This window comes from Egretta garzetta, unplaced genomic scaffold (genome assembly GCF_000687185.1).
Source record: "Egretta garzetta isolate BGI_Z169 unplaced genomic scaffold, ASM68718v1 scaffold430, whole genome shotgun sequence".
Taxonomy (NCBI): domain Eukaryota; kingdom Metazoa; phylum Chordata; class Aves; order Pelecaniformes; family Ardeidae; genus Egretta; species Egretta garzetta.
Window position 1 is genome coordinate 1,465,211 of NW_009258267.1, and position 15,196 is coordinate 1,480,406.

The 15,196-nt window shown below is 41.9% G+C and overlaps 1 protein-coding gene across 1 annotated transcript in view; it reads right to left on the reverse strand.

Annotated features, from left to right (window-relative positions):
• Positions 1-14,756: 14,756 nt before the first annotated feature.
• LOC104135184 (hormonally up-regulated neu tumor-associated kinase) overlaps positions 14,757-15,196 on the reverse strand; it is a 22,750-nt gene continuing 22,310 nt past the window's right edge. Inside the window, exon 8 of the mRNA XM_035904009.1 lies at positions 14,757-15,014. Coding sequence (XP_035759902.1) covers positions 14,757-15,014 — 258 coding nt within the window. The remainder of the gene's footprint in view (positions 15,015-15,196) is intronic.

The following is a 15,196-nucleotide window of genomic DNA, read 5'->3' on the forward strand; positions in this document are numbered from 1 at the left end:
ATTACAAATGATTTGTGGCTTCAGTCTAGAAGTATCTATTGATATGTCAATCTATGATACTTCATTTTTATTGATACTTCATTTCTAGCTAGTGTCAGGAAATGCAGGGAGAGATCCTGGAGAGATCCTACCCAAGTCTAGAAAGTGTTTAGTGGTCTGGGAAATGGTCCAGACTGGATATTCAAAGCAAAATACAGCACATCTTTTGAAAGCCTCGGAAGTATTCCAGTTCCCATATAAGTATTAGCAATTACTGAAAATGTAGTACAGACATGCACATGGGTCATTCTTATCCAAAACTGGACTCGTGATGAATAAGTACTCGATGTCTCAATCTTGAGGTGTGGTTATTGTAGAAATCAGGTGTTCAGGTAATTACATGCCACACTTTCTGCCATTTGCTGCTCATAAATGAGCTAATTGTAACATCCTCTGTGTGGATGAGCCTGAAAAATTTTCCCCCAGGTTATGTACCCAGAAAACAGATAAAAAATGCTTCATACCTCAGACAAGGGTACCACAGGCCAGAGAAGGTCTTTGGGATATGCACCTATGAAGCGCGAATAAGGCCATCAAATGTCAAGAGAGTGCGCCAACGTCCTCCCTGATGTCCCTTTAAAAAATAATAAGAAAGCAAATGCAATAAAACATCACCCTGTCTCACAGCTCCGTAACTCACAAAATCACAATAAAGTGCCACATAACTTTGTAGGGCTTAATTTACCCTACGTCTCTTCAAGTACCTAGTTGACATACAATACAGATCTTAAAGTCTAAACTGTAGTGTTGGTAGAAAACAGTTCTTCTTTCTTCCCCAAATCAAATCTGAACTTATATTTTAATTAGAAAAAAAAAAGTGTTTTTCCAGCTAAACTAAAATACAAACCTTAATAGTCTGCTCAAACCACACAGACTGAATCTCTCCACCATCCGTCTCCCAGTCAGTCAACCTTACGACAGAATTCTTTGGAGAAACAGATACTGATGTACAACAGACCTCAAAATCAGTAAAATCAGTTTCTGGGGAGCAAAAGGAAGGAAGAAAAATTTCAGAATCAAGACTTTATCACTTAAAATGTCCTGTATCTAATATGATCCTTTCTTACTTAACTTGGGATCCAGTCATGTTAGTGATGGAATCCCTGGTTTTTAAAGATGACACTTAGAAAAGCTGTATAGAGGATTATTTTGTACTATGTAAATAGTTTTAAACCCACAACTAAGGATGTATGTTTCTGTATATTGTGGATTGTATATGTACATATAAAATATATAATTTTCTATTATTATCTGTTATGTTTTTCAATTATATTTCTGGCTTTGGTTCTGTTTCTCCTATCTTGAGTGAAACATGGGAGATAGATAGGAAAGAAACTAAGAGTTAAAACATCTACTTCTAATAAACTATGAACTTTTTCAAGGATAACAATATCTAGTGATATGTTTCTTACCAAACACCAGTGCTCTGTTAGTGGTTAATGTACGATACTGTGCTTACTCTGTCTCTATTTTACTGAGTTTTTCTGTTCTAAAAGTGATATTTTTCTCCTTTAAATTAACAATAGAGAAAAGGGTTGTCTATGTCTAAGCTAGCCAGCTTTGTCTCCATGTATATTCAATGAAAAGAAATAGGCACTGCCATGGTGCAAATCCATCTAGTCCTGTCTTTTCCTAAAACAGAATCGTGCAGGTTGGAAGTGAACTCTGAAGCCCATCTAGTCCAGTTCCCAGCTCAAAGACAGGCCAGTTGCTTGGGGACCTGTCTAACCTGGTTTTGGTAATCTCCCGGGAAACCTGTTCCAGTGCTTGGTCACCCCTGTGATAAAAATTATTTTCCTTTCATGCAACCAGAATTTCTGAACCACCTGAATTCCAACTTACATCTCTTGCATCTTATTTTATGCCTGTGCACCTCTGAGAAGAGGCTCCCTCTGTCTTTCATGTTCCCTCTCATAAGGTAGTTACAGGGAGCAATAAGGCCCACCTCGGGGCCTCCTCTTCTGAAGGATGAACTTACCCAGTTCATGCAGCCTCTTGTCATGCATCCTGTGAGTTGGCCTCCTGCCCATCTTGGTTGTCCCCCACTGGGCTCACTCCAGCATGTCCATGTCTTTGTGACACTGAGAAGCCTAAGACTGGGTGCAGTAGTCCAGAAGCAGTCTCACAAGGGCCAAATGGAGACAAAGAAACACTTCCCTTGACCTGCAAGCTACACTCTTGCTAATATAGTTCAGAATGTAGTTGGTCCTCATTGCTGCAAGGGCCCACTTTTGAATAATGCTCAGCATGTTGTCCATCAGGATGCCCTGGTCCTTTTCTGTCAAGCTGTTTTCAGAGGGTTGAGCCCTAGCCTTTACTGGTGCATGGAGATATTCCCTCTCAGTTGCAAGACTTTACCTTAGCTGAACCTCATGAGGTTCCTGTCAGCCCATTTCTCCAGCCTGTCCAGGTCCCTCTGAACAGCAGCTTGTTCTTCATATTGACCACACCCTCCAGTTTGGTATCACTCATGAAGAGGCTGAGCATATCCAGTCACTAGTATCATAGAATCATAGAATCATAGAATGTTTTGGGTTGGAAGGGACCACTAGAGGTCATCGAGTCCAACCCCCCTGCAGTCAGCAGGGACACCGCCAACTAGATCAGGTTGCTCAGAGCCCCATCCAACCTGGCCTTGAATGTTTCCAGGGATGGGCCCTCCACTACCTCTGGACGCTCTGGAGTATAAGCTATAGTAAAGGCTATAAATGGTATCAGCCTTGCTGAGGTCAAGATGTACAAAACTTTTTGCTCTTCCCTTGTCCATGGAGCTGGTCATGTCATCAGAGAAACCAGTCAGATTGGTCAGGCATGATTTGCCCTTGTTAAATCCCAGTCACCTTCTTGCCTTTCACATGATCAGAAATGACTTACTGGAGGATTTGCTCCATAATCTGCCCAGGGGCTGAGGTGAGGCTGACTGACCTGAGTTATCCTGCCTGCCCTTTCTGAAGAATGGGTGTGATGTTTACTTTGTTTCAATCATCAGGAACCTCCTCTGACTTCAGTGACCTTTCAAGGATGATGGCTCTTTTGCAATGACATCAGCCAGCTCCCTCAGCACCCTTAGATGTATCTGATTTGCTCCCATGGGTTGCATGTGCTCAGTTTGCTAAAGTGGTCCCTGACCCTGCCTTCCTCTCCTGCAGGTATGGTGTCATTCCCACAGACTCTGCCAGTAGCCTTCAGGGGCTGGAATGCTTGAGGACACACCTGCCCAGTGAAAACTGAGGGGAAAACAAAAGAGATGGAGCATCTCAGCCTTTTCCATGCCTGTTGTCACTCAGTCCCTTGCTCCATTCAGCATAGAGCCCACATTCACATTAATCTTCTCCCCATTGGACGTATTTCTCTTCAATAAATATAAAGATAGCAGGCTGATTAGCTTAGTTTTCACTTCTTTTCAAAAGCCTAGAAAATAGTGACTTGAATAATACTTCAGATTCAGATAAATCTTTGGTTTATGGTTGACTGTTGCCATCACAAACCCTCATTGGGCCGGGTATGGCCTGAGCCAGTGGTATGCTTGCACTGGTTGACAGCTGACTTCAACTGCCCAACAGGGTAGTGCCACTGCATTGCACAAGGACCAAGCATCAAAATCAGGGGTTTCAGGCTTTTATTCTTTGTTGTGTTCTGACTTGTATACTGGTTTTAGTTACCTGAAGAGTGATTTGTGGCAGAGAAGCACAGCTCCATGATCAGTGCTGTCACAAGCAGTTACTTAGCCTGTGGTGATGTGGATCTCCAGAAGTCTTCCAGCTCTTTGGAATTTCCTGCAGAGGGACACACTCTTGGCTTACACGCCATGTACAGCAGTTTTATAGGATCTAACTTTTGACATGAAATAGCATTAAGTCAAATAAAAATGTCAAAGATTCCTTTTATCTTGTGAGCTATCACTAAAGGAAGGTGGTACAGAAGACACCTGTAAAGTATTTAAAAGCATTTAAGGGAAGAGTCGTCTACATGGAGAAGTCATTCTTCTGCTGTTGTTCTGCAACGCTTTTCTTTTAGGGGCTGTTTTACTCACAGCCGGCCCAGTCAAGGCACATATTGCCTTTATGGGTTCTTCCATTGCTCAGTGCCTCTTGAATGTTGGGCTGTGCTGTTGGATGGCTGATTTAGCTCAGGTTTTGTACATCAAGGTTACAGTAAAAGTCAAAACAGGTGACTTAACCTGAACAGAGCAAAACAAGGCAGGAAAGAAGCATCTTCTGTCCTAAAACTGCTGAAGAGAACACTCTATATAATAGCTGGGGGGTACAGTGGGTGGGTGTCATGATAACAGTGAGTGGAATGAGAAGTGGTATTTATGAGAATGTAAAAATAAATCGGTGAAAAAGAAGAAATAGTTTATCTCATTAACTTCTCTGCCAGTGCAGTTCTTCCTATAATATCCTTTGTAATAACTATTCCAGGAGATTTCTGCCTGCCAGGAGAGCGGTGTTTCCATGGAGCATGCAGCACGCCGAGGGGCTGCGCGGCTCCTAGCAAGGGTGAGGGACGGATTCCAGGTGACTTTAATGCCTTTTCAATCCGGGACTAAAGCCTACAGTTAGCCTAAGACTACAGTTAAATAAGACCTTCCTGTGCTTAAAGGCCCAGATCCGCTATAGCAGGCAGTGCCAGATTAGCAAGGCAAAAATGACTTTATAGATCTTTAGGCTGCTGTAAAACTATTATAAATTAATCTTGGCTACCTGTGAGCCCAAAGAGTACATCTGGTAGCAAGGGAGGAACGCAGTATCGATACTGCACCCTCTAGCTGGAGAAGGGAAGGTGGCATACAGCCATTATTGCTGCTTTGAATTACCCAGTATTTCCCCTCTATGGAGAACCATCAGGGGAGCAAGACTTCTGGGTCGCTGGCTCTTTTGCACTGCTGAAGTGGCAAAACGCAGCTGGAGCAGACCTGAGAACGAAGCTGCACAGCTCATTTCATTTAGCACGCTAATTTTTTTCCCGTTTCTGAGCTGTATGGCAAATGGCAAAACTTTTGATTGGCTTTAATGATGCAATGTGTTAAAATATAACTAAGCACTCATCATGCATTAATTACCAACAGATTTTTGAAGACACTTATTGACATTGAATAATTACATAGGAGATGTGTGTCTCTCGTAAAATGGGTAATCCTCAATAAGTCTATTTCTTGCAACGATTCTGTAATTATTTTACACTAACTATATTTAGATTTGGTAGCATAAATCATAAAATACTAAATTATTATTTAAAACAATATTTTAAAAGTCTAAGCTATGTAAGTTAATCCTACAGAAATATGTCTTCAATAATCAACTGGTATTTTTTTAAAAATGCAATTAGAATCTTATTAAATCTAAATTAAAAGCTTGCTTGAAAAACAATTTAAAAATAGATATTGAAACCTAAGAATTCACACTCTTCAGTGTTTGCTTCTATTACAATGCACACTTAAGAATTTGATAATTTTTTCCAGGTGGACAAAAACAAAAAGGGTTTAAATTTGTAGCTAGTTTCAGATTTTAAAGTAAACAGGCTGTTTAAATGGAAGGACGTGGTTTGCCCTGTTGTACCCATATGGGAACATTTAATTTTAAACACATCATAAAAATAAGGCAGATTAACATTTTTAAGCAACTTTGTGCCATTTGAAGGGAGATTTTATTTTCATTTCTGACACTGAACTTGGGTTTTCTAACATGCAAATTCTGGGTCAATGATAGGCCCAAGGAAGCAAAAGCAAGGATGCAGTGGGCAGGTGTTCATTTTTGCTAGATGGATTAAAGTGAAAAAATCTGTAGAGACCACAGGGTATGAGGGCATAAAGTGTAGTGAGTGCTCTCAGTCATCGGACTGACGCCGAGCTTGGTGCAACTGATCAAACCTAAAGCCATGGTTTGCTCCCTTTGCTTTAATAGAAGGGCAAAAATCCCAGCTCTTAGTTATTGCTAAGACAATTTTTGCTAAGCCCAGTACTTCCAAACTGGGCTATTAGGAGGTTCTCCTACCATGCCACATGATATGTTTATACATTGAAATCTGTGCTTGGCATTTCTTTTATCCTATCCACAGGGCAAAAGCAGAATTAGACACAGAAGCAGAGAGACTCCTGCAGAGAAAGCAACAAGAAAGGGCATCTTATTAAGTATTTCTGAGATTGCTTAGAGATGTGTAATGTATGATCTTTAGTCACAGGCTGTGCCTTTTGAGCTCAGATGTTCATTAGGTGGTACTGTCCCACACTGATATCTGTCAGGATAACATAATAGCTATATGACAGTCATGATTTTACTGACTTTTGGTCACTGCTGAGTATTTTTCAGGCTTTCTGGGAAATTTTGCCATCTTTACTATACATTCCATCAGCACAGAAGTCTCTCAAATATCCATTGTTCTCAAAGAATTGCCTTTGGGAACTCAAAGGGTGCTTGCTTGCTTTTTTGTGGAAGGAACATAATGAGCTTAATGAAAGAGAATCAAGCTCATTGGAGGAGGGTATCCTTAGAGCATTTCCAACAATTTGAGGTGGGTTTTCTGAAAGATAAATTTTCTTATTGTCTGCAGGATTGGGTCATTTGCCTACTTACTCTTGTTGAAAGCAGTGATGTGACTGGAACATGGTTTCCTTTCTCTGGAAGGCTGTCATAACAAACCAGCTTGAGCTGGTACCGTACCATCATCCCTATAAGTCATCTAGCTCTGTCCGAGGAGGTCAGGCTGGTCTCACAGCATTGAAAGGGAAGCATTATAGACAGACACAGAATGTGTCATTTAACCTTTCATATCCATTGTGTAACAGCATGTCCTCCACACCTCTCTATGCAAACTCCTGTAAACGTATGTGGTTTATACGTCAGTCGTCCTGGGGAGTTATTTTTTGGTTTAGCTGCAGGAGAGGTGCTGAGCTATTAAAACATACGGGAAGCAGCAAGTAGGAATGCCTAGAAAGAGCGGAGTCTCCGTAACATGGGAATTCGTGGTCATGCTAGGAAAGGGTGTAGGCTGGCTTAGAGTGGATGTCTGGCAGATGTATAGCCTGTGTTCTGTGAAAGAGACCTCTTGGTAGTTTGAAATGCTGCCATACCCACAAGGGCTTGTATGCAGAACTTCGCTGGAAAGACACCCTGAAGTTCTGAACCAAAGGGCTCCTCCTTTGCTGGGGGAACACTTGCTCTCCTTTCTGGTCCCATTGAAGTGCACTGTAGAAACTGCTGATGTGAGTTAAGTACCAATTAGCATAGAAAAGACTTGTGTAACATAGTCCCTAATGCTTTTCATTGCCTGCTTGAGCTGTGGCAATGGATAGGTTTGATATTTAAATCCTTCTTTTGTCTAAATAGGGCAATACTCTGCTTTACAGAGTACTCGCTTGCTAAGAAAGGATTTTTAAAAAGTGGCTTTCAGTCTTCTTCTTGGCCTCAAAAGGCTGTTACAATTACTAAATACAGATGTCCCAAGTAAAATATATGCCTACCTAGAAGAAGCTGATGAGGTTTAAGGACCCATTAGATCCTCCCTTTTCTACCTTTCTAGGCCTTTGATACATGCTCCAGACAAGGACTTAAAAATGTTACCATTGTGCTCCTGTGGAGGTCAGGAAAGAGTCCTGCTGGCTATCACATTCATGAGATGAGATGGATGCTCTGTTCTTATTCCTCTGTGTCTGTGGAAACTCAAAGACCAAAATATTGGATCAAGTTGTCCTTATGGCAGTGCAGTTGGGTAGACTTTGTAGGGTTCTAAGGGCTTCTAAAACAAATGTACTGTCCCTCTTTTCCAGATGTCCACGACAACCAGCTTAGTCAGAGATGTCTCCTCTTTTTAGGGTCAGGTAAGCAACATCCCACTGTAAGATCCTATTGCTCCTCAAAATCTCAACCTGAGCATGCCTCATGGCGTGTAGCTCTATTTGTTCCCTCAGCCCCTCTACCCGCTCTCCTGCGTGGTGGTAGAAGTCTTAACCTCTATGATAGCTCCTTCCTAGCTGGAAATAGCTCTGTCCTGAAAGCCTCCTCTCGCTTTCTCTCTAAATGGGTTAGCTGTAAAATATGTGCGTATAAGAGACTGGAGCCCAAACACTATGGCCAGGAAAATGGTGGACTTGGTAGGAAGGTCCCTGCTGATTCTCATGCTGGAATGTTTTATGCCAGGAATCCTAGCAGAAATCTTAAATATTTATTCCGAAGAAGACTATGTTTCTTAAGTTTGTTGCCTTATATTTTTCTGTAGTATACATCTATACACTCTGTAGCCCAAACCAATGACCAGGACTGAAAAAAGTGGTGAAAGAGAGGAAGGGAATAGTACATCATCATTATGATACCAAAAGATTTTAAGTTCAGATACATGGGTGAGGCACATGTGTGTTACATATAAGGAACATAAACATTATAAGTGCTGCTTTATAGAAGAAAAAATATGTTTATATATTTCTAAGGCTTACTGTCAGTTTGACAGACACTGATTTCTTTTAAGATGGCTTTTGTATGGTGAATATCTTCTGAATTTCTTAAACCTTTCACATACTTTATCATTAAAGCCAGGGGAAGTCGAAGGAGCGGTTTTCCTTGGACTATGGATCAGGTGTTGTAGTTTTAACACCGTGTTTATAAGGGATGAGCAAAATGCTCCTGTTTGCCCTTTCTCATCATCTTGCTGTCACAGTCAACAGGTGAACATGATCATCTTTCTCTGCTTTTGTGAGCTTCTGATTTGCGGAGTTTTGATGTTCATAAGCTGTAATGCGAGAGGGCTGTGAGAGAACAGGTCAGTCCCTTCGATCTCTCTTCAGCCTTTTACCCCAGGTGAATGAGCCAGCATGACAAAGGCTATCTAATGTCAGAAATTCTGAATTATTCAGAGATTTTTCAGAGGCTAAACCAGAAATTCCTTTACTGGCTAAATTATTAATCTTGTTCATTTATGTGCTTAAGAAATGATGAAATTAAAAGCGCAATACGAAAGCCAGGACTTTTTTTCATATTTTTCCACCTGTGGGTTTGATTCTGCTGCCTGATAGCTCTTTCTAAGTGTATATTTGTACTTCATCTCCAGAATTCCCTGTGGCTTGAAATTCTTCTGCTGACATGAAAACAGTTGTGATTTGAAAAGCAGAACGGCATTCAAGCTGGTAATACATAAAGCAGTTGAACTTATTAATATGGCGCAGAAACAGGATAGCAGTAAAAGGTGCCATTTCCTATGTGTAAATGGAAAACCTATGAAATGGAGGACTGAGAATCTCTCGTGATTGCATTGACAGACCATGCAAATAGCAGGATCCACTTATAGAGACTTACTTGAAGGACCTAAAGATCCTGTGTGAGTCCCAGCAGAGACGCCGTGTGAAGTTTGTTTGCACAAGGGACTGCTATAGGTTATAATGAAGTAGCTAAATGCTTCTTTGGAAGCTGTCTCTTTAGGAGCCTTTCTGCTACCAGAGGCGAGAGAGGAGGTGTGAAAGCTTTCCTGGCCCACTTCACTTTGCCTTGCATCTTATTAGCATTGGCTTTTTATCAGGGTTGTAATACAACTCTACTCAATGTTAGGTATTTTCAATAACCCTTCCTGAAGCAGGACGCTGTGGGACTCCTGTGCAAGGCACTCAGCTCCCTCCTCTCCCCCCACATGAATTGCACTGGTCGAACACTACTCTGCATGACTCAGTGCATTTCTGGCCAAGTGCATCTTAACGTACATTTCCTTGCCAAGCAGTGATGTCCCCTTCCTTAGTTAGAAGCATGGTTTTTTTCTTTACATTGTTAAAGAAAAGAGCAGATTCCTGAGCCCCTCACTTCTTTCTGCAGACATCATGTCCCCAAAGCATAAATTTATCACCTGCAGGAGGGAAGCATTTTTGTGGGAGCCACTTGTTAAAACATTGGCACCATCTCTCCCTGCCTGGGCCACCCATGCTGTCTGGCTGCCTGGAGGTGTTTCCGTCGTCATGCGCTACGTTATCGGCTGCACTACACCCTGCTCCCTGCCCTTTCCCAGCTCAGCACGTGATCCAGGACCTGTGTTTATGGCATTGACCTGATAACTGCACTCCTCCCTTCTCCCCTTCAGGAACGAGGTGGCTTTTATTGCCAAGTGTTAATATATGTGGTAGATGATGGCTCCTGCTCAGACATGGCCACTCTGTGCTAGCAGCAGATATATGTTTCAGCGGTGTTGGAACAGCTCAGGAGAAGGCCAGACTGAAGCTATCCCTTAAATGAAAGCATAGGTAGAAAATCTTTTTTCTCTCTACATGATGTCTATAAAGCAATACTCAGCTGTGGCACGTTGAAGGAAAATTTATGTTGGCACTGTGACCTTAAAGTGCCAGACAGGGCAGAAGAAGGGCTATTCCCTTGCTTTTTAGTAAGCCACCCCTGGAAATAAGAAACAATATCACCTTGGAGGTGGAAAGAATAGGCAGGTGGCAGGAACCCCACAAAGACGTGATGTTTTCTCCAACTGCTGATAAATGTCTCACCCCTTGGAAACCCCCATTCTCTGCCGCAGCCAGAGCATGGGCTGGGCTGGAGGCAGCTGAGGCCATGGGGGGGGATGAAGGCATCAGAATTCGGAGCTCCTCCAGGAAGAGCCACCTCTTCTGCACGTGGGTCATGGGTGCACAGTCACTTAACACTGATCTTTCCAGGCTTCTTTTTAGTGGGGAACGGGTATCCTCCTGTGGCTGTCGTCTGCTTGGCACCTACACAGATACGCCTGCGCTGAGTTCGTAAAGGAGAAACATAAGCTCCTCTTGCTCCTCTCTTTCTGTGGGCTTGTGGAGCTAGAAGATGGTGGCAGAGCTGTTGTAAAATGGAGTTTCCACTTGGTGAAAAAAGAGCATTTTGATGTTATTGTCATCTGGAGTATAAAGACAAAATACTAAAAAGTGTCAAGGAAAGAAATTTTTCTCAGAAAAAATGATGTGGAGGAAAAAGCTTTTCGACATTTATGGTCAGAATGAAGCATTTCAGTATTGTGAAAGGAAACAGTAAATTGAAATGTCAACTTACAGCTGAAAGCATTTGTTTCAAACCGTATATTCAAACAAAAAGTGTTTTGTAAGGGCGATTCAAAGCTAAAAATGTTTTTGAGACATAAACATTTTCTAAATTCCAAGGAAATCAGATTTTCTGAGGGAAACATTATCTGGAAATCACTCAGCTACCTCTAGGTTCTGAACTGCATGGTGTCAGAGTTATAAGCACAGCAAATGGCCCCTGCGCTGCTCATTAACTCTGGTGTGCATAAGGGAAACTGCTGGGTTTGAGCTTCCTTGCTGCCTGCTCCTGTCCAGGGACCAGTGGTCCTTCCCTCCCCTCTGAGCAGAGGGGTGCAGATGCCACACGTGCATCTCCTTCCTGGCCATGTTCTACCAAATCATGCTGGGGTCACCCAAGAATTTTTAATAGTAAGTTTCCTTCCAACCTGGATCCTTCTGACAAAAAAGATTCTGAAGTGACTACATGTGCTGTTAGTGCTGTTATGCTCTGAGGAGACTTCAAGCTTCGAAGAAAAGCAATGGGCGGAGGCACTAGTCTTTCCGCCTAGCTCAGCTGCAATCCCAGGTGACTTGCAGCCACACACTCACACAATAAATTCACACAGCGTGTTTTCTTTGGTGGCAAAACTGGCATAATAAATTCCTGCCCACGGCTCCCAGCCTTCTACTCCAGCTTTTCAGCTGCAGCTGTGGACTTGCCCTGTAAGCCTGGTCCACAAAGATGTACTGAGTTAAAACCAGCTCTTGTTATTCAGAGATTGTTCCAGGGCTGGCTGAGAGCAGGGCTCTGCAATAGCTGTTTCAGCCCAACTGAGGAGATGGTGGAATGGCTGGCACCCGCGCGGCTCTGCACAAGCTGCCCGCACCGAGGTGGTGCAGCACGCTTGTGCAGGAGCCGCGTGGACCATGAAGAGCTCACCCTGTGGATGCAGTCCCAGCACGGTGGGGGAAGGCAAGACAGAGTAAAATGGGATGACAGATTTGGTCCCACTCAGTGTGACCAAATGCTTACCATGGTGCTTGTCAGATAAAAGCCCTGTGTTTAGTTCATAGGATTATGCCGCCTTCTGCTGCAGCTTTTTCTTGCTGCTATCCTTTGTATATCTATCTAGTATTACTTACAAACCCTTTGTGCATCTTCTCCATGTGAGCTTACAGAGCAGCACATATGAAGACTTCCATCGTATTCTCACCTGTGTTGGAGTCAATCAAGTTCAAATCTGTTGAAGTTAAGGGATTTCATAGAAACATAGAATCATAGAATAGTTTGTGTTGGAAGGGACCTTTAAAGGTCATCTAGTCCAACACCCCTGCAATGAGCAGGGACATCTTCAACTAGATCAGGTTGCTCAGAGCTCCATCCAACTGATATAAAACTGGTTTGAAGACAGAATCATGCTCAAACCTTAGTATTATGAAAATCTAGCTAAGAAATATAAATCATTGAAACTGAAGGCAAATGCATGTTTTCAATAGTAAGAGGCAAACATTGCAAAGGCACACAGATACGAATAGGTAGTCCTAATTAAGCTGTTAAATTTACAAGGAAAATGCGTTGATTTGCTCCTTTCAGGGGAGTTAGATTTCATGGTCGCCATTAATTAGAATACACAGTTAAAACTAATAAATAAATAAAAAAAATCATTGCCATGACTATTTTTTTTATTATGAAAATCCCCCAAAAATTGATTATTCCATCATCGTTACTGTTTGTTTACCTTCTGCATTATGTTCACTGCTTAATGAAAATTGCCTGACCAGGTTTATTTCCCAAATGAAATGCATAAATACAAGTGACACAAGTTTGGGACAATACAAGTATTGATACAAAATATTTTAAATCCTATCTTCTGCCTGCATTGTCCACTTTTTTGCCTAAATATGCTTGATGTTGTTCTGTTACAGTGGCATCTGTTTTTCTGCATCTTTGGTGCACTCCGCAAAATTTGTAGCCCAGGTATCCAAGGATGCACAGCTTAAATCGTATCATCCTTCTTTGTGTTTGGATGTGTCTCATTTTAAGATTGGATTAATCTCTCCCGCCTTCCTTTTCTCGCTCTCTGTTTCTGTCCATCTTTGTTTCTTTCCTGCCCCTTTTCTTCTGATGCTTTGTGGGTGTTTTATTTATGCAAAATTTAACCTTAGAATCTATGTTTTTTTCCCCAGCCTGGTTTGTATGGTGGAGATAAAACTGGAAGATTTAGATATGTAGTTTTAGTTGTCTGTCTGAGTTGGATAAAGTTTTTCTTAGTTTTCCTGTTGAAAAAATGAGTTGGGTTATCTTTAGGCTGGCTCATACTTCTTATGGTAAACGTTTGCTGTTGGGACATGGGGAAGACTGGTGGTTTTGAACCATTGACTAAAACCAGAGGGCAGGTATTTGTATGTTGCTGTGATGGCCCCAGCCCAGAAATCTTTCCAGCCAGGGTTTGTCTCAGGGTAGCTTGTCGCAACCTGGGGAAGAGCGACAGCTGGGGAGAGTCAATCCTGAGGAGATCAGTGCCCTCTTTGTCAAGGTGCCACCATGTTGGGATGTAAATATTGTCATCTACTGCCTTCAGAAGGTCTTTAAACCTCATGTCCTGATGAAGCAAAGGACTCCTGGTAATAATTCTGTTTTCCACTAGGGACCAGGGAGGTGCTTTGCTTGTACATGTCATTGCTTGGACGACTGAAGAGAGAGGTTGGTTATTTGCTGCTGTGGATGGCGATTTCTCATGAAGACACAGTTTTCTGGCTTCACTCAACCCTTCAAAATCATTCAGATTCTCCTGAAAGTCCAAAAGTGTCTGATACATGGGTTCACATGGCGTACTTTTGCTTGATGACTTAGGAGGTCTAAGGTGGACCAACTCCCTGCCTGCAAACCTGGAAACTAAATAGAATATAGAATAAATCAGGACAGCTTCTGCTGGGATGGTATTTTCAAGAAAAGTAACATGTTAATATCAAAACATATCAAAACACCTTCACCCTATAATAAAAAAGTCAGTATTTGTAAAAACATAAATAAAAGTAGATCTTGACATAGAATGAAATTTTCCACCAAGGATTTAAAGCCAATGGTGATCTGGAGGTAGGCAATCAGCAATTTTTTTGTTGGGTGAATGGTCTTAAATGAGCATCTCAGCATAAAGTTGCCTGGCTTAATTTTAGTGACTGCTATTCGTTCATGCTTCTGGGGCTATATATCACATTAATTTAACCATACCACATATGTGAATAGCTGTGAGCATGCAATAACTGGAGCAGAAATAAGTCTAAATTAAGATCTGGAGTTTGATTATCCAGTACTGTGCACCTTCTGTATTTTTGAGACTATGGAAAATTATGCTATGGATGTGAGTGCAACCCCTTCTTGAGTATCGGTGAAGCTGTGACGCTTGCACTATGCTCACATTCATCCTGGGAACATAAATAATTTCCTTTTCATACTCATAAATGTCTATTCTTGGAAGTGCCTTTGCAGTACTAGTACCATCCCAGGGTGACTCAGAGAGGAACTAACTTGCACAGTGGCACAGAACAGTTATTTGTAATCAGTACCTGCAGAGTGTAAACTGGATCAGGTGTTCACCTGCTGATTTTTTTCACCTGATCAACATTAAATCAACCACCACACTTGGGGCTGGGAAACAATTGCTCAAAATACTTGTAATTTCAATACAAAGTGGAAGGATATTGCTATAGCATTTTCAGGAATCATGTTCCCTTTTTTTCCCCAGATACCCTAGTATCCTTTCAGACTAAGAGGCCAAGACTTTTTCGGAAAAGCACCTTCTGGGAAGTTTTCTTGGTTTTCCAATGTAATTGCAATCTCATCTTCTTGAATAGCATCTGGCATTCCTACAGAAGGAAATGCCCTATTGCCATAATTCCTGAGGTCTTCCAGAGTGTCCATTTCAGCCTTCTGGGAAATCTGAATTTCTGACTCCTTATTCCAATATTTATCAGGATTGATATTGTGTCTTTCTACTTCATTTTCCCACTGCAAAATGATCAGACACCATTTGATACGTATGGAACAAAAAAGCACTCTGAACTTTAAAGGAAATCACAGTATAACACGTGCAATGGGAAATCTTGTTTTCACACAAGCCTTAGTTACACACGTCAGCTTTTCATCTGAGCAGAGCACAGGCCAGAGGTTCTTCCTGAAACCCAGCTTGC